We start from the raw sequence: 24,149 nt of genomic DNA, 5'->3' as shown, positions 1-24,149 counted from the left end.
TCATCGTAAATGGCAACCTTTAAAAGAATATATATTTGCTTTTTCGAAAGTGAACGTCCCGCTTGTTGGCGGGGGCGAGTGCTTTGAGAAGTACTGCTATGGTATGGATGTAAAAGAACTAAATTTTTGTGGCGACTTGTGCAGCTTTAAATGAAGTACAGTATTGCCAGCAGCGTGGTTTTGAGCTTCCGCGCGAGAGGTTACGGACAAGATTCTCACTGACGTCGCAAAATTCTGATCGAAGATGAATGGAAAAAAAGAACAGACAACACTTTTTGTTGTGCGCTGAAGGTTAACAAGTCCTCGTGAAAACTAAAGGGGATGTGGCACTTAGAAGTTCTCTTTTCTCTTTCATTGTTTTTGCTTACTTGAGGCAGTTTCATACCTATGAGCAAGTTTTGTCTTTTAAATTCTGCTTATTTCTCTAGTTATAACAGATATAAAGAGCAATTCGCGCAAGCTGACCTTGGAGTCTGAAGCACAGTAGAATTTTAGTGATACGAATCCAAAGCGAGCGCGTAAAATATTCGTATGAACCCAAAACAACTGAAAGCTGATAGAAATGAACAAAAGTCTGTGATGTTCTTTAAAAACTTCCCGTCGTCATCGTCTTTTAATTAAGTGCCGTGGTTTTCTCGCTCATTCTGCTGGCACAGCGCATTCACAGTTGACATTAGAGCAAGCGAAAGCAGTCAAACTTATTGAAAATTCACTCGCCTCCCCGCTTAAGCAGCCAAAAACCGCGCCGCGACGTCGACATGAAAAAAAAAAAATGAGTGTCCTGAAGAATTCGCAGAGCGTAAATGCCAGCGCGGCCGGAAAACCACGTCCGCGCACGCTGAAGATGTTCACATTTGTTCTGCCCCTCGTATACATGCCACCCCCGCCGCTGCCATTGGCGCTTGAGAATTTATTTCATTTTGCCCGTTTCCTGAAGACTGCGGTTCGTAACGAGTTAAAATTATGCATACAAAGCACTGAAAAGAAACAGTTTACACCTTTACTAACGTTATTTCGGAAGACACGCCAGCCGAAGTGACACGAGCGGACACAGCAGCGCCGACGGATTCAGCCGGCAGTGCAAAAGCAAGACGCATTCGGGCAAGCCGACTCGCTGGTGCTGCACCTTCTTCTACTTCGGGTGTTATAGCTATCGTAATCCAAACCAGGTTCTCGACGACCGCGTCCTTGTCAAGGCCGTGAGCTTTGACGTGCCGCGCGGGTAGTTCGCAATAGCGCCAACGCTACTCACCGCCGATGCTTTCGCTGCCATGTTGATTTGCGGCTGGTTGTTGACATTATGTGGTTTGAGAGATAGAGCGATAAAGCAGCAGGTGAAGTCAAAGCCGGGAAGCAAATAGGCGATACTATGCTATCGCGTGGCGGGAAAATTTTTTTGTGTCGGCCTCGCAGCATGTTCTTGCCGCGTCGCGCTGTGGCACGCAGCGGTCAATCGTGCATTCGTATCATCCGCGGTGGCTGGGGAAACCATACGTATAACACCACATCACGGTGTATTTTACATAATGTTGTCCATTCAAAACAACCTTAAAATCCGTATCGTCGCGAAATTTGCATCAACTGTAATTGCATGATCGAGATTCTGCTGTAGCTGTACTTAAGGGGTGACGCGGCCCTTGAAAACCGAAAAATCGCGATAAAGTCTGTTTTTGAAAAACCACATTTTTGGGTTGTATGTCTCATAAAATACCTATTCTGTAATTATCAGCACCTAATTCAACCGCAAAGTGCAAAAAAATACTATTTTCGAGGCCACCGCGGCGTCCAAAACAGGCGCAAATCCCGAAATCAAACCAAACTTCGCGCGCGCACCATTCCCGGACCATGCGGTCGTCCCGCGCCATCTTAGTGTTGTTTTGACCGCGAATTCTTTCTCTCTCGTTCGCCGCCTTGCAAAATGGCGTCGGCAGCACAGTTGAGACGCTATTGGCGTTTTCCCGCGATGCGATGCGGAGCGCTGATTGGCTAGAGTAGCGCATTCATATCTCGCGGGAGAAAGCGTGCCTGCCATTGGCTGCTGTGCAGCAGCGGGGGCGGTCGCTCCTCTCGATGGCGCGTCCAGCGCGCTGGCTTCGTTGTTGCTCTCTGCTCCGTCCGCCTCGACAGACGTCTGCTTACGAGCCGCTCTTCGCCTTGTGCTATCTTTTCGATCATTTTCTCTCGTTTTTTTTTTTTCTTTTTGCACTAGTTCTGTGCCTTTCGTCTTTGTTGTTGCGGGCGATGCCGGCAACGAAGCCGAAGTCAGTGCAGAAGTCCGGTGCGCGGAGGCGCGCTATGCGGCTTGTACGCTCATCGAAATTCCGCTATTCTGCTGCGGGTGCCGACTACGTAAACGCTTGCAGCGACGGAACTGTGTTGTCGGCTGTCGCCAGTCGAGAATCCGACAAATCGAGTGTGGCTGGAGCCGCAAATGCACCGAGTGTTTCCGAGATCGCCGGGCTCGACACGTGCTCCGAATCGATGCCATCCAGTGTGACACCGAGTGCTTCTGATATCGCCGGACCCAGCACTTCGTCTGAATCGGTTGCGCCATCGAGCGTGAGTGGACCGTCGCTTCATCTGCGGACGCGTTTTCTAACGAAGGAAGAAATCGATGCGAATGCGAAACGTCGTGACGCCGTTCGCGCTGAACTCGAGTCTACGCTGGCGATGCAGAAGAAATTTCAACTGATGCAGCCGGCTCTTGCACCTGCAGTGACAAGTGAGGGCGAACATTTTTCGCTTGCTCAAATGAACATCTTTAACGTCGTGCTCAGCCGCACAGTGTGCAAAGAATGTTTGAAAGGTGCTATGACTGTCCGAGAGAGCACCAAGCTTGGACTTGTGCGCCTCTTGTGGCACCGTCAATAAATTATGGACATCGCCCCCAAAAAGGACACGCAGGCCTTCGATGTAAATGTCCGCGCCATAATGGCTATAAAGCAAATAGGCAAGGGGGAAACAGCTCCTAATGACTTTTGGGCTGCCATGAACGTCTCTTACAGAGGTCTTCACCACAAGACGTTTCAAAAGCACTTGAAAGAGACGTTCAGGAAGCCAGAGGCCACCGCTTTGGAGAAGTTTTATGCTGATTCTGCCACAGCAGTGATCAAAACATATAAAGAAATGGACCCCAGCTTCTGCAAGGACATCATTGTAGTGTACGATGGCACATGGCATAAGCGGGGTCACACATCAGAGTGGGATCGGTAATTGACTTCTTTACAGGTCTCATCTTGGATGCTGTAGTTCTTTCAAACCACTGCCTTGGATGCCAAACAGGGCCCAAACCTGGAAATGCAGCATACGAAAGCTGGCAGAAGCACCACATTTGCCAGAAAAACGGACGCAAAATCGGGAAGCATGGAAGTGGAGGCAGGCTTGACTCTCTTTGGGCGGTCTGTATCCAAGCATGGCCTGCGGTACACCACTCTTGTGTCCGACGGAGACAGCCGTACCTTCGCTGCCCTCACAGAAGAGAATGTGTACGGGCTAGTGCCAATTGTAAAAGAAGAATGTCTGAACCATGTTCAGAAAAGGATTGGAAGTGCTCTTCTAAACATTGTGCAGAAAAGTGATAAGCCACTGAGTGGAAAGGGGAAGCTGACTAAAGCCCTCATTGAAAAGCTGACAGGATATTATGGTTGGGCCCTGAGAAACAATTCAACTGACCTAACAGCCATGCAGCGTGCAGTGATGGCAACATATCACCACGTCACATCGACTGACCAGGACCCTCACCATGAACTTTGCCCAGAGGGGGCTCAATCGTGGTGCCGCCATAGAGCTGCAGAGGCAAAGCGCGAGCCACAGCCAAACCATAAACACAGCCTACCGGACTATGTCGCTGCAGCTATGCTGCCCATCTACGAAAGACTGTCACAAAAGTCGCTTCTTCAGCGCTGCCTGGGAGCGAAGACGCAAAAAGCATCAGAATCATTCCACTCCATTCTGTGGTCTCTGATGCCGAAGAACCAACACTCATCCTTGATCGCGGTAGAAACAGCACTGCATGAAGCAGTGCTGTGCTACAATGCCGGCTGCTGCAAAGCAACCCAAGTGATATCGGACTCCATTGGACTTCAACCAGGTCATCTGGCCATCCAGCGAGCTCGTGAAAAAGACGCTTTACGCCTAAAAAAGAATTCTAAAGGACACCAAGAGAAGATGGAGGCCAGGCAAAAGAAGAAAAGAGTGCGCCAGGACACTTCTAGCTACTGTGCTGGAGCCTTTTGAAGAAAACACATGTTTTGAACTTTCTCGGCCTGTTTTCTCAGAACGGATTTTTTTGCTAGTTGTGGTGCTGAGGAAAGCAAGAACTCGAAAACCGTTCATCAGATTTGTGTGCCGGTTTTTTTATTCTGTTCCTGAATGACTTTGCAAGGGCGTAACAAGCTCCTTTTTTTGAAAATTGGTGCTGTTAATTTATAATAAACAATTTTTGATGAATCTGGTCATTACTGGTTACATCAAATTCAAAGTTGCGTGAAAATTTTTGGGGAAGGAAATTAAAAAAACGGCTTTGTAGCGCCCTGGGATAGCTATCAAGGAATGACCACAATGAATTTCAGCTTTCTACTATGTCCTGGGATTTCTCACGACTCTTCCTCAGGCACCCATGTGAAGCACCCAATTAAACCTCAATAACTCTGGAACTAAGAAACACAGCTTCGTGAAACTTGGCAGTTGTGCTAGTTTTATTGTAGTGAACAACCCCTGAAAGTTTCATCCAGATATCTTACAAAATAAAAAAGTTCGGTCTCCAGGGTAGCCTCCCCCCTTAAACCGCCGACGGCATGCGAACTGCGTGCTTCACCAGCGTCATTTGATCTTGTTCGAAAGCAAAAAAAAGTGAAGACAAAACCACGTGCAGCATGTGATTCCATTGGTTGCTTGAGACACATGACTAGCATGTCACTTCCCGTTTGGCCAGGAAAACTTGCTGGTAGTGTCTGCCGCCATTTTGCAAAGGTATCGCCCATGTAAAGGTGTCATATTCCTAACGTGCTTGTGTGTCTCGCTATGCCCTGCGGTGCAAAAAAGTTCAGATTGAGTTTTCAGTTTAGTTTATTTACCACGTACAGTTGTACAGTAAGTGGCTGAAACAGAGGAAAAAAAGCTGAATAAAACAGCTTGACAAAGCCCCATATCCCCATGGTAACTGTGGCAACAAAAACGGCAAAATCAAATTAAACACGGGACAGTTTAAACCAGCAATGTATTTGGTTTGCATCAGAATAAAAAAAAATTTAAACAAATTATACTAACCAAAAAACTCGCATGCTATACATCAAAAGAAAGAAGTAATCAAACAGAAAATAATACTACACACAAATTAATAAAGCATATTTAAAATAAAAATATTAGAGAGCATACGAACATTTTCATAATTAATTCCTAATTTGTTTAGTCTATTCGGCTAGCAATAACTCAATGTCTGAAAGCCATAACTTGTGCGCGGTCTTGGCACATGCCAATATTCAGTGTCGGTTTTAGGCGCGTTGAAGGATTTAATTGCAAGTTAGCTAAACTACGTATATAGCCGCGACCTTTTATGGTATCGGATCTGCAAGAGACATCAGATCTACAAGAGACTGCTAAAGAATATTCGTAGAGCAGGTTTAATTTGATTATTTTGTATTTAGCAAATAATTGTGAAATATGGGCATTAAAAGAGAGGTTAGCAACAGATCGTAGCACCTTTTTTTTTTTGTAAGATAAGATTACTAATAGATTGCTTTGTTCCATTACACCAAATTAGGTTGCAGTAACTTGGATGTGATGTAAAGAGCGTATTAAATATCCGAAGTTTTTGAGGAACTGGCAATAAACCCTGACATTTTCTCAAGACACCCAAGACTTTGCAAAGCTTGTTGTATAAAAATTCCGTGTGATGATCCCATTTCATGTGTTCATGGAAAACAACGCCCAAAGACTTCTGGAAGAGAAATCGATTATGCTGCTATTTAACATGAGATTGTAGGATTCAGTGGTTTCATTGAGAGGAGATTTGGCATGAAAAAGGACAGCTTTTGTTTTGAGACAATTTTTAAGGGTCCAGCTGTATATCTTTTGTAACGTCGAGTTAGCGGTGTTTACAAGATGACTAACATTCGTATTTGAAAAAAATAAGCTTGTATCGTCTGCGTAAATTACGTATTGGGCTGAAGGGTAAACGTATACAAAATCGTTTATAAATATAATGAACAAAAGGGGACCCAATATGCTGCCTTGGGAAACACCATCTTTAACAGTTTGCACGGACGAAATTTCTCTGTTTATAGATACATACTGGTGTCTGTCTGTTAGGTAGCTTTCGATCAGATTTAAGGCTACACCACGAATTTCATAGCACTGCAGTTTTCCTAATAATGTCTTGTGATTTATTTTGTCGAATGCCTTCGACATATCTAAACATCTGCCAAGTGTGAACATTTTGGCCTCAATATTTTTGAGAATCAATTTCTTTTTAAACAATAGGGCTCTTTCGGTTGAGTAGCCTGATCTAAAACCAAATTGTGATCGAGTTATAACGGAATATTTATCGAAAAAAAATTCAAGTCTAGTATGAATAATTTTTTCAAGTCCTTTGGGAAAAAGCGGGAGAATTGAAATCGGCCTGTAATTTGTTGAAGTGTTTTTGTCTCCACCACTGTGGATCACCGTCACCTTAGCATCCTTCATATTCTCTGGGAAAAATGCTGCTTTTTAAGGGAACGTTGTAAATGTGTGTCAGACATGGACTAAGTAGGTCAATAACATGTTTTATCGCTTCCATTTTTAAGCCATTTAAATCCTCACTCTTAGACATCTTAAAGCTTTTAAAAAAAACACTCGTATTACCTCATCTTTATCTGTCATCTGTATCCGACAAAAATATATTGATTCCTTGAGTGGTGCTGGTAAGTACTCAAAAGCACTTGTTTGATGCGAGCTTTTAGTTATAGAGTGTGTGTGAAGTATTCATTGAATTTATCCGCTAACTCTTTGCCTTTAATAACCTCATTGTCAATTACAAGTTCTAAACAATTTGTAGCTCCTCCTCGAGATATGATGGAGTTTAACTTGTTCCGGATTTCTTTGCTGTCAGAGACGCCTTCAAAAATTTCGTTTTGCTTGTCGTTGGACTTTAGTGACTGAATTTCTGTATTTTTTAAACGTCTTCAAATTATCTGAATTTCGGGTAACTAGAAATACGTTAAATAATTTATCTTTTTCTTTCATCATTTTAAGTATCTCGGAAGTCATCCAAGGTTTGCGAGCACGCTTTAGCTTTTTCAAAGCCCTAAGAGGAAAACATTTATTGTAAAGTGAAATGAACGTTTGCATAAAATAGTCATAAGCTAAATCAGCCGTGGACAAGGAAAACAAGTTGTCCCATTTTGTTCGCTCAATTTCAACATGAAAGTTCGAGATTTTAAATTCACTGGTCGATATAATATACCAGAAACGGACTGTCTGGGCTGATAACGGAATTGGGGCGCAATGAAATATACAGGGAGGTGGTCACTAATCGCGGTAAATATAGTGCCTGAAAGTATGGATACTGAGGAAAAGTTTGTTACAAACAGGTCTAATAACGTTGCACTCGATTAATACGAGTAGGAGTGACAATGACATTTGATAAAAAGTGAGAACCAAAAAGTGTGGAAAGATCCTTTTGTTTTTTTGTGTTTGCTAACATATCAACATTCAGGTCACCTCCCAATACAATGCTATAATTATGCTCTTTTATGAAAGCAAACATCTGATCTAAGAACTGCATAAAATTGTCAATATTACCATCGGGAGGTCTGTACACTGTCACAAATACACAGTAGTTCACTTTAACAAATACAATTTCATAATCATCCAAGCATTGACACCATTCATTTAACCGTTCGTATCTCATTTCATGTTTAAGGTACATACATACACCACCTCCTGCTCTTGTTTTTCTATTTAAGTAGGCTGTATTGTAACCTTCGATAGTCATAACATCTAAGTGGTCGCGATATGTTTCTGTAAGCATTATTACGGAAAAATTAAATTTAAACTGATCAAGTAGAGCAAAGAGGTCGTCGTCTTTACAACGTGTGGACTGCATATTATTATGAAGTACAGCTAGGGGTGACCCGCCCAGATTTTCAAAAAGTGTGTTTACTTGACAGGGACTAGAAGACTATATTAGTGTTCATTTGCAGATGATAGAGATAAATACATATAAACAGGCAATAAGGTTACTGAGTATAACAATGTATCAGCTCTTGAATAGAATGCATAAGTAAAAGTAAATAGAATATGTAGTAATGATGGTTTATCATCATTTGCAGTACCACACTTTGGTTCCACAACTTTTGATAACCAAACATAGATAACAAACAAGAGATGCATAGTATTTAGAGAAATAGCATTATTCGAGTTTGCAACATTATTACTGGTATAAAACAAATATTCAGTTGTGTAGAACCAATTAAAAATAGCAGTGATTATACAAGATGCCGTGTAGCATGCAAAAACTGTATGAAAAGGCATTTGCATTACATTTTCCTGTTCAGCCAAAAAAATAAAAGGATCGAAAGAAATATAGCATACAGAATCACAACTAAGAAGACCATTATAATGATTTGTTACACTACACGCACCAAGTCCTCCTCGCAGGTTATGCACAGAACTGCTGTGTTCTCTAACTTCCGCATCAAAATCTTTCCCTGTGACACCCAGATGAATTTCCATTTCTTTTCTTTCCTCACTTGCCTCGCTTTAGCTAGCAGAATTTTGTTTTCACGACAGAGGTGCTCATTAACGTATATTAAGGGGGGACGTGGCAAGTAAAACTAATTTTTTTATTAATGTACTGTTTGTGATGAAATTTGGTGTGTGTATGTGGATGATTGTGAGGATTCCAAATATGAAAACCGTTTTCAAATACCTCTTGTACTTTTTGAGTTACAAGCATAATTATACTAATTAATGCTCTTCACACTTAAAGAGATAATTATTGCTAAATGAAATTATTTTTTCATATTATTATGTTCCCAAAGCATCAACTTGTGCAAAGAAGCTATTAGTTGATTTTTCTAGTTCTTGTAACCATAAATAAAATTTCCAAAACATGGATGTTGTTTTGCACACACATCGCAGTAATTATAAAATGTGTTCTAAAAATTTTAAATGATGAGTAAGAAGAGAGATAAAGCTTTATTGCACTGCTAAAGGCCTCCTGAGCCTAGTGCAAAAAACGGAACGACTCTATCAGTCTTTGTTAGAAAATGACAGATGTTCTAGCGAAGGCACATAGGCGAAAATCAAGAGTTGAGAAAACTGACTTTGAAAGTTCACTCTTGTTTGGAAGTTCACAACATGCCTAAAACACTCAGAATCCTCCTGGGCAGTAATCCTGAGATGCTGTGGCCTTGGCCTCTGTAGAGCGCAACCCAGTTTCGCGCTTCTTTGTCGTGGAACAATGCGCCTTTTGAGCCCTCTTTACCCTTTTGGCATCCTTTTCGGCTGCTCGCCGCAAAGAGCAGTCTCCTGGATTGAAGCCCAGTTGAGCAGTTATCTCTTGCAGCGCACTCTTGCAGCCACCATTGAAACGACAGACTGCATCTGCAACTGCACTTTCCACGCTTCGAAGGGAGGCGAACTGGCTCTTGGACTGGAGTGACCAAATGAGGCTGTTCATACTCTCCACAGCGTTCTGGGTTTTTCCCTGCGCACACCTTTCAAGGAGCTCTTTGTTCGAGAGGCGCTTGTAGATTGGCAGCAGTGCCACTCGCACAAGAGGGGGCAGTTTATGTTTGTGAGGCGGCAGCGGCTCTCCCTTGGCCAATGCCTGATTGTGCGGGCACCAGGAGTCAGTCCCACTTGGGCACAGGTTGTGGTGTGGATCCTGGTCTGTGGATGTTACATGGTAATAAGTGGCCATGATGGCCCTCTCCATGCCAGGTACATCGTTGGGGTGGCTCTTAATGGCCCAGCCATAATAATTCGTCAACTTCTTTATCAGGCCCTGCGTCAGCCGGCCTTTGCCACCCATGCTCAGTCCTCGGCCTTTGGATTTGTGCTCATCAAGAAGGTTGCGCAAGGAAGTGCCCATTCTTTTTTTCACATGGTTCACACACTCCTGTTTCTTAATCACCATGTAGCCATACACCTTGTCTTGCGTGAGGGCAAGGTACGTACGGCTGTCACCGTCGCAGAGCACATTGATGTATCGAAGCTTGTACTTGGTAAACGATCTTTCAAACATGATCCTAGCTGCTTCTACTTCCATTTGGCCTGCATTAGCATCGGTGTTCTTTTGGCACTGTGGCTTGTGTTTCTCAAGCCACTCCTCATAGTTGTCGTCACCAGGCTTGGGGCCAACAGCACAGCCTTGGCAGTAGTTGGACAGGACACAGTGGTCCAAGACCAAGCCTGTGTACAGCTCGATTACACAGCCCACGCCAATATGACTTCTGTGCCCCCTCGTCATCCACGTGCCGTCGTAAATGACGTCAATGTTGCCTGGCACTCCTCCTAGGTCCTTGTAAATGTCATGCACCTTCTGTGCACTTTCTGCTTCAATGCGGGTGGCAGCTGATGTGGTGGCAGGGTGGCTGTACTTCCTTTGCAGTCTGTGGTAGGACTTGTGGTGCAGTGCTCGATGCGAAATGTCCATCGCAGAAAAAATGTCATTTATGGCAGATTGTTTTCTGCCAACTGACTGCACAGCCCTCAAAGCACGCACGTTTACCTCAAAGGGGTTCGTTTTTTGTTGCCCGGAGCACCTAGGGGACGACCACGCACTGTTCACTCTGCCACAATTGTCACAAAAAAGTTCCATCCTCGCCGCGAGTCCAAGGCAGTGCGTAGTCTCGAGGCGTATCGACCCTTCGTCGCACTTGTTGCACTTTACTGACGAAAGCAGACCGTTCAGCATCTTCTTATTTACAATGAAGAATGTGGAGTCCTTACCGCCGTCATTTTCGTCGCAGCCTTCGTTCAGAAGCTCGAGCTTCCGCTTTGAAGCGGACTTCGATGCTACGGCATCCAAAACATCCCGCCTTGTCTGCGCCCGCTGCGCGATTTCTTCACTGCTCGGAATCTGGGCCGAAACTCGCGATAGAATGTTCGACGCGCGCACGCCCGGAGTTGCAACGGCTGCCGACACGGTGCCACCGCAATCGGGTTCGCGAGAGCGTCCATCACGGTCGACGGCATCCGGCGGTCTGACATACGACGATGTGGCACCTTCCACACTCTCGGCCTCACAACAATCAGCGAAGGGTCTGAGTAGAGGCTCCGTGACGCTTGAAGAGCATGCTCCGTCCGGAACTGCGACTGGGACGGCAGCCGCAGTCGTCTGCCCTTTGTTCCAAGCTTTCCGACGCTTGCCGTACTTGTGGACGCTCCGGAACTTTTTTTGCGGCAACATAGCACCGCAGTATGAGCAAGCACTCAGAAGAGACCACCGATGTAAACAAAGCTTGGTAAAAAAAGCACGCGAACTATCACAAAAACAGCAAACTGGCAAAAAACGAAGCGCACGCCGGATGATTCTCGACACGGCGGCCGCAGATGCGCTCGCGCTTCCAAGGTTGCCAAGGTGCGCGGCGCAGCTTTGACCAGTAAGAGGTCGCGCCTGCTACCACGTGACCCGCGCAGCCAATTGCCGTTCTTCGTTTTCGTTTATTTACTTGCTCCTCGCGCTTTTATTTTCACTCGGCGAAATACGAGACCGCGACCATCGGGAAGCCGGCTTTCTCCTCTTTCCAAAGCTACCAAAATGGCGGCCCACGGTCAACAACTTGGCGCGTTTGTGCGGCGTGAACAACACCGTTTCAGGGGCTTTTTTTTCGCACTTTTTGGCGACTAGCCTCGGAAAAAACACTATTTGCAGGATTTGTAGCGCACGTTTCGCTGTAATATTTTAGAACAAGGAAGTTGAAGGTCTGAAGATTACGAAAAAAAATAAATCAGAAAATCGCATATTTTGACCAAAATAGGCAATTTACTTGCCGCGCCCCCCCTTATATGTCGAACCCTAAATCTCTTGCATTCAGTTTTTCTTTGCTGCCGAAAGCATTCTGCCTCTGGCAGCTCTCGAACGAAATCGCACGATCACATGTAGCTTACTCTTTATCTTTAGATGGCACATGATGTGCAACGTCTTTGTCAGTTATGTCGGCCTTTAGACATCCTGCAAGTTTTTCAACTTCTCTCAGAAGATTCTCCTCTGGCACAACTGGAAGCCCCTGAATTTTCACATTCATATTTCTTGAGTATTGTTTAAGCTCAGTTATCTCACTCCTAGCCTGCTTCATCTTTCTTTAGAAGTTCGTTCTCATCGCGGCACTGCTTGATTTCAGCCCTAGTCATAGCGAGCTCATCCCTGACATCCTAAACATCAAGCTTTAATTTTTCAAAACCATCACTCAAGAATTGTACAGATCTTTGAAGACCAGCGATTTCCGACTGAACTTCTTTATTCGAGGTAGTGATGCAAGCAACGTCAGATTTAATGCCTGACGCAAATGAATCCAACTTAGTGACCAACTCAGTCAATACTTTAGCAACCTCTTCTATGCTTCCTGGTTGCTTTTCAGCCATGGCCTTTGCAACGTCGTGTAAGCTACATGGATTTATTTCACTGGTCATCTCAAGCTTAGCAATATAAAACAACAGTACAACAGGAGACAGAAAACACAGTCACAAAATAAAACTTGGTGCAAGTGACATTTCACATCTCTACATTAGCTTCGAGAAAAAATGTAACGCTCAAAACACTCGGGGCAGCAACAGCGACGGAATGGCATGGTACGCGAAGGCACGCAATAATAAAAAAATACACCAACCTGCAAGTTATAGAAGAGTAGCTTAGTATGCGTCCACCTACCATCGCCGTCGCTACCACAGTGCAAAAAGATGCGCTCCTGGGAGAAAACACCGCCCCCAAGATGAGAGCAATAATCCGAATTGCGGCAGTCGTAACCAGATGGCAGTTGGTGTGACGAAGTCTGACCCTGGTGCAAAGCAGCAAAAATGGATAGCGATGGAATAGCTGGTATTTCAGCAACCTGGTGGACCACTGCACCGGGTTCCTTACGGTCAGGTTTGGGCAGCCGCAGGCAGCTGCAAGTTATAGAGTAGCTTAGTATGCGTCCACTCGCCGTCGCTGCCACAGTGCAAAAAGATGCGCTCCCGAGAAAAAACACCGCCCCCAAGATGAGTGTGATAATCCAAGTTGCGGCAGTCTTGACCCGATGGCACTACCTGTGACGAAGTCTGGCTGGTCATATTTGGACAGCCGCAGGCAGCTGCAAGTTATAGAAGAGTAGCTTAGTATGCGTCCACCCATCATCGTCGTCGCTGCCACAGTCATAATGTTGGACGCATCATGTTGCAGCATCATGTTGGCCGTTCACGAAAGAACGGCAGAAAAGCAAGCCCAATAGTGCTGCTACTGTGTTGTGGGAGCAAGTGCTGACGTTTGATAACGCCGTCATAACCAAAGACTGTTTTTTGTGCGTGCGCAGCGAGGACGCTGGCTGCACGTGTACTGAAGATGATGCCATCAACAGCGGATTTTGCGAGATGACTTCCCCAGATAGCGGAGGCTCTGTGGATTATGACCGCACCGATGCTATCAGCAACGGTGAAGTGCGCGTAGACACGGACCTCCCTGAGAGCGGGCGTTATGTCGACTCCGGTCGTGTGCGGGTAGACGCTGATGTGATCGGTGCTAGTGGATTCGCGATGTTCGTGCTCGTGAGACAACCACGACGCTTGAGGGTGTTTCAACTGTGTCGACAACAGCGCGAAAAATAAAGCACTTTTCGGAGTCAAGTGGTGCGGCAGCGAGGCAAGATGCCTGCAAGGCAAGACTCGGAATTCACACGAAAGCTTCCAATCCGTGATTTGGAGTTCAGTATCAAAGGAGCAGCATGCTTCTTTTTTTGCTGTGCAAGCTGCTGTTGCAAAGGTGTACTGTGCTTAAACAAGGGCAATGTCAATGCATTTGCTGCGATTCTAGAGCAGCTGGACATCACGATATTCAACAGCACATCCCTGAGGGCTAGGGAGAAGGACTGTAGTCAGAGTGCAATCTAAAATAAATAGAAGTGTCCCAGAGTCTGAGAAAGCTGGTCAAGAGGAAGCATAAGGATGGAATGCATTCAGATTATGCCCTTGGTGCATTTTCATAAGATTTTATCAGTATTTTTTCATTAAAAGTGTTTCAAAACGTTTTCCTCATTTTCTCAAAACTGAAATTTTGGCACATTTGCCAAGTTGGAGGAAAAATAACTTCTGTTTCATTCGAGCTGCACAATCAACGCTGCACATTTTCGAAGACTATGCCGCTGTTTCTTGCATGGGCTGCCACGTGTGTTGACTCTAGATAAACAGCCAGCCGGCGTGGGAAACATTTCATCATGCAGTTTACCTCACAGCTAGATATTCCTCATTGCACACTATGGCTGATGTCACCACGATGACATGAAGTTTAAGGGGTCTTGAAACACTTTATCAAGTAACCATGGAATGGATTCACTTGAAGAGCCTATTGCCTCATGAATTCAACCGCGCAAAAATCTTAAGAATCTGAAGGTTTGTCGCACACAATCGCATTCCCTAGCCCGACGAAAAGGCTGGCGGCTAAGCAGGGTGGGAATAGCATAAGCAAAGAAAATGTCACATGTGTCTCGTGACCTTGAGCACTTCTCTCTCTCTTTTTTAGATACACGACTTCTTCAGTGTGATTGCGTTCGAACGAGTGGAAAAGTGACCGCCACCCGTGGTGATTCTTGTAACGACCGAATGCTCCATGTTCAAATCAGCCAGTGGCTGATAGATGGTCTTCTACGAATGCTTTTTGAGCTTCTTTCGAGAGAAGAGAAAGCCATTCGTAACGGTCTTGTCGAGGTATTGTGAATTGCGGGCTGCGTGCTGGGCTATATTTGGCTTGCGTGTTCTTGGGAGCCTCTACTACCGATCGGCAGCGTTTTCTGACCATTCTCAAAAAGTGTCCCAGTTCCCCTTTAAGCTTTAAAACATGCCCCAAACACTGCGCTGAGCCACCAGTCACCTTGCACGTGTGCCAGTGATGTCACATACCTTGGTAGAGGTCTATTGTATGTATCAAGTTGCAAATGAAAATTGAATGCGCTAGAGAGAAAGGTTCCAGTGTCAGAGACTAAATTGGAATGATGGTTTCACATAGCTGCACCTTCATTGTTCTGTATGTAGAGGCAGTTGGCTTGTGCTGGAAGAGATCTGAGGGACAAGGGACGGAGTGTTTCACTGCTATGCATTCGCATAAAGGTATTGATTCTAGGGTAGCGGATTCCATGCTGCATTATAAAGGGAAAGCCTTAATAATGTCCAGGTGCTTATCATTAGTGATGAGTGTGCAGACTAAAATCTTCAGAACATGGCAACACTGCCATAGAAACACAGAATACAATGTCGTTGTATGCCCGACACAAAGAAAATTTGCTGACACGACCAGGAAACAAAATGCAGTAGTTTTTAATTGCAGGGGGAAAAGGAAACTTGGCGTGTTAGGGCGGCTACAACGGGCCCTTTGTTCACGGTGAAAATAGGAGCTTGGAGCTGGCTACAGTAAAATCTTGGTAAAGCGAACTGGTTCTAAATTGGTAGCTTGTTGTATTTTACTGGTGCATGCCTGTGCTTTATGCCTATATTTTGGGTAGGTTGTCATGTATTCTGTTTAGGGCTAGCGTGAGTGAAAGTCTGAAAGCATGAGGACCAATATGGGCCCTGCCGTTAGTTCTGCCGGGGTGTGTGAGCTGTCGCATCAAAAAGGTGGCCATGTCCATGCAGGGCGAGTGGGAGACTCGGGGCAAAAAGAAAAAGCCTGCGAAGGAGGGCAGCCAGCAGCAGCAGCAGCAACAACAGCAGCAGAAAGGGGACCAAGGTGGCCCCGCGAGCAGCAACAAGGAAAACCGTGGGGGGCCTCGCGGGGAGGGCGGCCCCCCACGCAACATGCCCCGGGGGTCTGGGGGAGGAGGCCGAGGAGGAGGTCGTGGAGGCAGCTGTGAGTCTATGTTGCGCTATTGCCTGTTTGCAATACTTTTCCTGCAGCTGAGCAGGAATCCATATGGATCGTATCGTCATGGTCGTAAAGCCAGACGGAGTGCTTGAGCGTAGTGCAAGGCTCATCTATGCCTGCGATGGTACCTTTTGTCTGCAGTGTAACTTGCATGCTATTAACTTTACGATTTTGTCACCTGTAGTAAGCACGTACAGTGGCACCCTAAGTAAAACTTTGAACGGATCATGGAAAACTAAGGATGTAGGCAGTAAAGCTCAGTCTTGCCCTAAAAAGCAGGTGCAGACACCCTGAACCCACATGTGCTTTCATGAGCCTGCTGTTTGATGAACTTACTTTGCTGTGTCTGTCCACCTTTGAATCCTCGGTATGTTGTGGTGCCTGTTGCAGGGAAGAACAAGGAAATCGAGAAGAATGAGAGAAACCTTGAAGACGGGCGCACTGGCGAGAGAACTGGCGAGAGGACTGGTGACATGCGACCACGAGGAGGCAGCAGTGAGTGGCATATTGTTCCCCCGCGATTCTCTGTTTTTGCATGTGATAAAAAGACGTGACTGCTGGTTTTACTATTGCTATTTGGAAAAGCGCTCTTCATACCCAGCACGGCCCCAAATTTACGACGCTAACTAAAAGTGTGGCTTTGCCAACACACAAGTAGTTTTTTTTCTTTCGTTCTTTCTTTTTTGTTTTTGGTTTGGATAGGAAGGGCGCATCCACGAATTCGCCTGCAGCGGCAAGAATGGTGGCACCCTTGCCGCAATAACGAACGTTCACCCTGGCCTGAGAGTCACCGGGCCCACGAGCGCGCCGCTTCACGCTTTGTCGGGGGCGGAGCAACCATGGAAGATACATGCTCATGCCAAAATGACAAAATCTGGGGCAAAATTTCTAGATTGTCCGTGTTGAAAAATTCGTTTTATCAAAGTTGTCTACCGCTGTTACTTTGTTGCATAGATGTCTCAAATACGTATGCTTCAATAGAGTAACTGCGGGGAATAGAAAAAGTACGTTATATAGATACATTCATTATATGGAGGTTTGTTATAAGCAGGTTCATGTGGAGACATGGGTCTTGGCCGAAAATTGTGGGAAAAAAAAAAAAGACTTTTTGAAGGTGACATTTTCGGAATCTGCAACTATTTTCGCACTTATTCGAGGAGTTTCTAGCATCTCTCGTCATTATTTTTGGCACAAAATCAATTTATAACACCCCTGTGAGATGAATCTGAGCACAAACAAACGCTAAAGCCGCGCTTCGTGGTCATCTTGGTCTTGTTTGGAAGGGTCGATCATCTTCAATTTCCCGCCACCAGTGGCTCGCCTTGCACCAGTGGGGAAGCACCAGTGCACGATTCTATTGGCTGCTTGGGGCACGTGAAAAAAACCTAGGCACCCGATTGGCCAAGTGGCACTTCCGGCGTCTGTTTCTTCATCGGGACGCGCACAGACGTGCGCCATTTTGTCATTGTGCTGTCGACTGCATGCCGCAGTAAAGAAGTTCCTCGAAACGCTAATTTGTGAAGCGGGTGTGACGATCGTTTGTTCGCTGTGAATTTTTAAGAGTCCCGCTATAGCTCAGGACAGTGAGGATAACAAACTCGCGGCGTTCAACGGTGGTCGCCGAGTCACTAGTGTATGCCTAACACATACGAGCCTGTCGGTTGTCGACAACAAAGCGGCCGTGTTTTGGAGGCTCAACAGTTACAGAACGGCAAGTAAAAGAGCAGAAGCAAAGCTACAAGAGCAATCTTTGCAACGATGGAACGGAAGCGCAGTCTTAACGCTTTACGCGTCAATGCCACGGGTTCCCCCCATCTGACGTGAACTACGTGACTGTTCGTTGGAGTAGAGTACGCCGCACGTCAACAAACAGAAAATCAATCCGTTTACGGTGAGGGTGCTCGTCGCTTGCGCAATGGAGGCTGCTGGCAGCAGGTAGAGTGCTTGTAACGACGCGTCCGCAACCACTCGAAATGTGGCAATCTTACGTGAAAACGAAACGCAACCCCTCGCTGCTCTTGCAGCCTTGAAATTGATGAGCGAGTGTGCAAGTTCGGTCTGCGACATCAACTCAATCTGAACAAGCCAAAAAATATAGCTTTATGATCACGGAGGACGCGCATATTCACACACAGAGGCGTCGCACAGAGGCGTCACCGAAATGATGAGCGGCTTAGTCTGCAGACGAGTCCAAGGCGACCGCACCAGCTCGCAAGTGTGCCTCTGCGGAAAACATGCAGTGGGCATTGAAAAAAAACATCATTTAGGTGACGCAAAGCAGGAGGACTACATGTCTAGTGCCTACTGAAAAAGCTGAATTTGCAAATCATTGTAAATAAACAGCTTTTCCACGCTGCTGTCTACCCAAAGTGGACTTGTTTTTTTGCATGATTTCTCGGGATTCAAATTTTGCTGCAGTTGTTGAAGCGGACTGAAGAGAGAGCAACAGCGAGATATGCACGTTGGACATGCCATCGCCGAAAGGGACCGCCCCTGCTTCCAGCGCAGCAGCCAATGGCAGGCGCGCTTTCGCCTTCGAGACATGAACAAGCTGCTCTGGCCAATCAGCACTCCGCATTCCATTTTAAAGTAATGCCGATAGCATCTCAACCATGTTGTTGACGCCATTTTGAAAGGCAACAAACGAGAGAGAATTCACGGTCAAAACAAGACCAAGGTGGCGCGACACGGCCGCATGATCTCGGAATAGTGCGCACACCTAGTTTGGTTTGATTTAGGCTATTGCGCGTTTTGGGCGCTGCGGCGGCCTCGAAAATAGCATATTTTTTTGCACTTTGGGGTCGAATTAGGCCTTGATATTTACAGAATAGATAGTTTATGTGACATACATCCCAACAATTGGTTTTTCAAAAACAGACTTGCCGTATAATGCGGAATATAGGTCGAGGCAGAATATAGATCGACCCCCTTACCTTGACCAGCAAAAAAAGAAAAGAAAAACGCGGAATAGTTCACAGATTCAGTCCGACGACGACTGCTTATCACTAGCCGCCTCCCATTAGCATGTCGTCCTCAGTGCTGTCGAGAGCGTTGCTAATGCAGCATTTCTTAAATGCGTGCACCACCATCTCTTCAGGCAGAGACCTCCATGCCTCGGAGACCCAACCAAAAACTGTCGAGAGAGGTGGCCTGCGCAGCCGGCCTGTCGGGGTTCACGGGTTGTCGCCAGGCATCCATTCGGTGTACAGCGTACGCACCTGGTCCTTGAAAGGTTTATTAAGGACAACGTCCAGCGGTTGGAGCGTTGACGTCATTCCTCCCGGAATGACAAGATCAGTCTTTCCGTCGCGAAGGCTCTCCTTCCCCGATGCGGTCAAGTTCCCGCGAAACGCGTCCAACACGAGCATGTTCCGGGGCTGCAGGAGTGCTCCAAGCCGCCGGTTCCACACTGTCCGGATCCACTTGCGCATTAGGGCCTCGTCCATATACCCCTTCTCGATGACGCGGACGACGACATCCCGCGGGAAGGCCTCCTTCGGCATCGTCTTCCGCTTGATGATGAAGGGGGGGCAACTTTCTGCCGTCGACCGTGCAGGAAGGCATAAGGGTGAAGCGTGAATGCTCGCTTCCGGTCGACAAAAGCTTCACCTCTTTTGCCCCGCGTTCGCAAACAGTCGTGGACGACGGCATGTCGAGCCACACCGATGTTTCTTCGGCGTTGCCAATGTGGCCACGCATGTAGTCATGCTGCCGCCGGAGGCTGTTCACGTAGAGTTAATAAAACTTTATCAATTTGTCCGTGTACGCCTCCGGCAGCTTCTGGCATATCGACGGGCGCCGTCGAAGGGCAAATTCCTTGCGTCGCATGAAGCGACGGACCCAATAAATGGATCCCTTGAAGTCTTTCTTTGATAGACCAGCTTCACGGGCGAGCTCGACGGCTTTTGATCGAATGAGCTCCGCATTCACTGGCAGGGATCTGGCACGGTACTCGCAGACGGAATCCGCTACTTTCTCTTCGAGTTCTGGGTGCACAGCTCGGCGACTGCGAAACTACGTCTACTCGCGTTACACACCGACAGTTTGGATTTTGGGTTGCGCCAGTACCTGACGCTTTTCTCGGACACTCCAAACTGCCGCCATGTTGCCATTCGCCTCCGCGAATTCAATAGCTTTTATTTTAAACGGGGCGGTGAACTGGCGCCGCGTCCCCATATTCATGGCTTGTCGCAGAGTAATGTCGACACTCGCTACGAACCACCTGTGCTACAAACACTAAATCAACAAGGAAAGAGAAATGTCCTCTGCCCAAAGAGGCAATGTCGATGCTGATGCCCAAAAAGGATGTGACACTTCTTGTTGCCAGACGATCACTTGGTTTATGCCAAGGGCCGGTTAGGTCAAGGGTCGACTTTTTATTGACATTTTTTGGAAAAAAATCTCGGTCTATATTCCGCACTATACGGTATTTGTGATTTTTCGGTTTTCAAGGGCCACGTCCCCCCTTAAGGGGGGACGCGGCACTTTGGGACCGAAAATCGGCCAAAAAATCGAGTCTTCACGGACCTTCTTTTCGCGTTCCCGACATCATTGCGCACCTATTTACAAAATTTCATAGCCGAACACCATCAACTTTTATCGTTATTCAACTTTAAAAAACCGAAAACGGGCGTCCTGCCCTTTAAATTAAGGGCAAATAGCGCAGGTTTCGGCTCTACGATACGCGGGAACTACGCGCTCGATCGGTGCCATTTTGGTCTTGTTTGAAAGAACGCGTTTTCAGCTGTTTTTTTTTTTTTTATTCAGTAAGCAACATTGAGCGTTTCCCCGGCTCGAAAAACGGGGCCTCAAAGACGAAGAGCCGCGCTCACTGCCATTGGCTAAACGGCGCACGTGACTGAAATGGCGCTTTCCGGTTGGCTGGAAGCTCGCGGCTTGCGTCTGCATACGCGACCCGACGCCATTTTGAAAGGGTTACCGCTGTGACGCCTCGAAATCGGCAGAGCACTCTGAAGCTTCTGATCGTATCGCCATGCCTGGAAACGCAAAAAAGTATCGGACCGTGCACGCATTTGGTCGCAGGAAACGCAAAGGTCGTGGGAGAAAGTCTACGAAGTCATCAGAGCCCTTGGTTGACTCCGACGAACGATGTGTCGACGCTCCGCGGCCGTTCAGCGATGGTGCGACCGAGCGCGTTGCCTCCGACGACGATGACGGTGAAGCGAACTCCGGACGACTACGAATCGACGCCAAGGTGGTGACAAACGCCGAAGTTGAAGAAAATCATGCCCGGGAGAAAGCGACGCCTCGACCGGCTTTCATCGGCGCCAGCAACTGCACGGAAAATTGACTTTTTCACCGCGAGTTGTAGCGAGGCAACCGCACGGGACTCGGACCACGCTGCTCCTTATCTGCTTATGCATCTAGATATCCTAAACGCGATAATGGGTGCCTTGTGTTGCAAAGCCTGCCACGGACCGGCTACGATCGTCGGAGGGGATCGGGACTACGGACTTGCCGTGAAAGTGCTAGTGCAGTGTGAAAGGTGCGGCGAGATCGCGAATGAATGGACTTCGCCCCGCGCGAACGGCACGAAAATGTGCAATCCGTTTGAAGTAAATCTTCTCGCTTCGAGGGCGATGGTGGCTACCGACAACGGCCAAACGAAAATGAACGATATTTTCGCAACAATGGGCATCTCACACCGCGGTATGCACCACAAGACGTTTCAGCGGCATTTGAAGAACACGCTGGCACCCGCTGCAACAATGCGAGCGGCTGAGTCCGCTATGAGCGAATGTGCAGAAAAGGTTAGAACAATTTATGATGACTTGTGCTTCGGCCACCGGGGCAATATTGCCGTTAGCTACGACGGCACGTGGGAAGACGCGAGGCCATTCTTCCCACATCGGCGTGGGCACAGTTATCGAATTATTTAGTGGCTACGTGTTGGACTACGTCGTTCTTTCCAACTTTTGCCTAGGCTGCGAGGTGGGCCCAAAGCCTAGTAGTGAGGGCTATCAAGAATGGAAGGCTAACCACAAATGCCAAAAAAATACGAACAGCAAAGCGGGGCAAATGGAAGTGGAGGCGGCTCTAATTCTATTTCAGAGGTCGCTTGAACGCCATGGCCTGCGCTACACAACTATGCTGTCTGATGGAGACTCTAGGACATTTTGCGCCATACAAGACGCCAAGGTGTATGGTTACATTGACGTGCAGAAGGAAGACTGTATTAATCATGTACAGAAACGGATGGGCACCGCATTGAGAAACCTGGTGCAGAAACAAAAGTGCGATGGGAAAAGAGGCCTTGGTGGGAAAGGCAGGCTCACAGGTGAGCTGATCACCAGGCTGAGCACATATTATGGCCGGGCTCTGAAATCGCATGAAGGTGACGTGGGCGAGATGCAAAAGGCTGTGATGGCCACATACCGCCACGTCACCTCCACTGATGAATGCTCGGACCACAGTCTGTGCCCAGCTGGTGAAACTTCATGGTGTCGGCACAATGCCGCAAAAGCAAAGGGTGAGCCCGACCCCAGGCATGCCTACAATCTACCGAAAGACGTGGCAGAGGCATTACTACCGGTTTATACCCGGCTTTCGGAAAGAGCCCTGCTTCAGAGGTGCGAACGCGGCAAAACGCAGAACTCCAACGAGAGCCTACATTCGGTAATCTGGAGTTTGGCCCCCAAGGAGCACCATGCGTCCCTGTTCGCTGTTGAAGCAGCTGTTGCAGAAGCAGTGCTGCGCTTCAACACGGGCAATTTGAATTCTGCAACGGCAATCTTAGGTGAAATGGACATGAATGCGACAAGTACTGGTGCCAGGAGAGCGAGAGAAAAAGACCACCGTCGCAGCATTGTCTCCAACAAGAAAAGAACAGCCTCATTGGAACTCCGGAACCTATTGAAGAGGAGGCATGAGTACAGAATGCATTCAGACTATGCTTCTGGTGCGTTTTGAGGTTGTCTTGTTGCATCTTCTGCAATAAAAATGTGTGCCCACGTTTTTTCTCGATTTCTCAAAACGACAATTTTCATGTGCTTCCCATTATGCCGGAGCAATATCTCTTGTTCTATCTGGGTTATCATTACGATTTCTTTTTCGTTTCGAAGATAAATGCAGGGGATGTGTCGTAAAGTAAGTTTTATTGTAATAATTTTTGGAGAAAATTCTCTAAATGGATCTTTTGTTTCAAGTGTAGATGGGGAAATTTTTCATGTCATATTCAACATCCCACAACTTTGCTTCGAAATAGCCCAGAACAATGATTTATACTTTATTGCACACTGTGAACATACCGAATTGGTTCTATAGGTTGCACATCAATATCCAAGTTACAGTTAATTAGCTAATTAGGCCTTAATTGAAAAAGTCGCAGTTCATTATATTTTTAAAACTAATTGTCACAGCAAAAAAAGAATTAGACTTTTGAAATCAGTGGTAAAATCTACATAGGCTCTCCAAATTTGACTGAGGTACTCGCAAAAATAAAAGAGTTTTTGGAAGGTGTAGCATCCCCCCTTAAAGGGTCCTGCAACACTTTTTGAGCATGGTCAGAAAACGCTGCCGATCGTTAGTAGAGGCTCCCGAGAACACGCGAGCCAAATGTTATAGTGAAGCATGCGGCCTGGAATTGACATTAAATTATCAAAGTTAGCTATACAAATTGCTTTGTCTTCCCTCAACAAATCACAGAATAAGCCCATTAGTCGCTCTTAAGCCCATCTATCAGCGATTGGCTGATTTGTAGAAGGTGCGCTCGGTTGTTACAGAGATCGTCGCGAGAGGCCGTCACTTGTCTACGGGTGCGCGCGCGTGATCGCACTAAGAAAGCCACGTATTTGAAGAAAAAAAAAAAGAGGTGCTCAAGGTCATGAGGCGCGTACGACGTTTTGTTTCTGTTTGCCCCTCCCACCCATCTTTGCTTAGCTTCCAGCGCTTTTGTCGGGACGAGAGAATGCGAATGCAGCGTGTGAAAAATCTTTGTAACTCCGCTAGTATTGGACGGATTCTTGAAATTTTCGCGTGGTTAAATTTGTGAGGCAATACGCTTTTTCACTGTATTAATTTCATGGTAACTCAAAAAAGTGCTTCAGGGCCCCTTTAACTGTAATGACATTCGAGTACTGACCTGCACTCTGCA

General features: G+C 46.6%; 1 protein-coding gene across 6 annotated transcripts in view; it reads left to right on the top strand.

Annotated features, from left to right (window-relative positions):
- Positions 1-24,149, top strand: part of LOC119174257 (uncharacterized) — a 125,881-nt gene that overhangs the window by 5,468 nt on the left and 96,264 nt on the right. For all 6 annotated transcript variants that reach the window (XR_005110195.2, XR_012894273.1, XM_037425118.2 and 3 more), the window contains exons 5-6: positions 15,808-16,021; positions 16,427-16,531. Coding sequence is in view for 4 of the 6 variants with exons in the window: in XM_037425118.2 (XP_037281015.2) it covers positions 15,808-16,021; positions 16,427-16,531 (319 nt within the window). In the remaining 2 variants the exon portion in view is untranslated. The remainder of the gene's footprint in view (positions 1-15,807; positions 16,022-16,426; positions 16,532-24,149) is intronic.

Source organism: Rhipicephalus microplus, chromosome 3 (assembly GCF_043290135.1).
Source record: "Rhipicephalus microplus isolate Deutch F79 chromosome 3, USDA_Rmic, whole genome shotgun sequence".
In the NCBI taxonomy this organism is placed as follows: Eukaryota; Metazoa; Arthropoda; class Arachnida; order Ixodida; family Ixodidae; genus Rhipicephalus; species Rhipicephalus microplus.
This window is presented reverse-complemented; position numbering and strand designations above follow the sequence as displayed.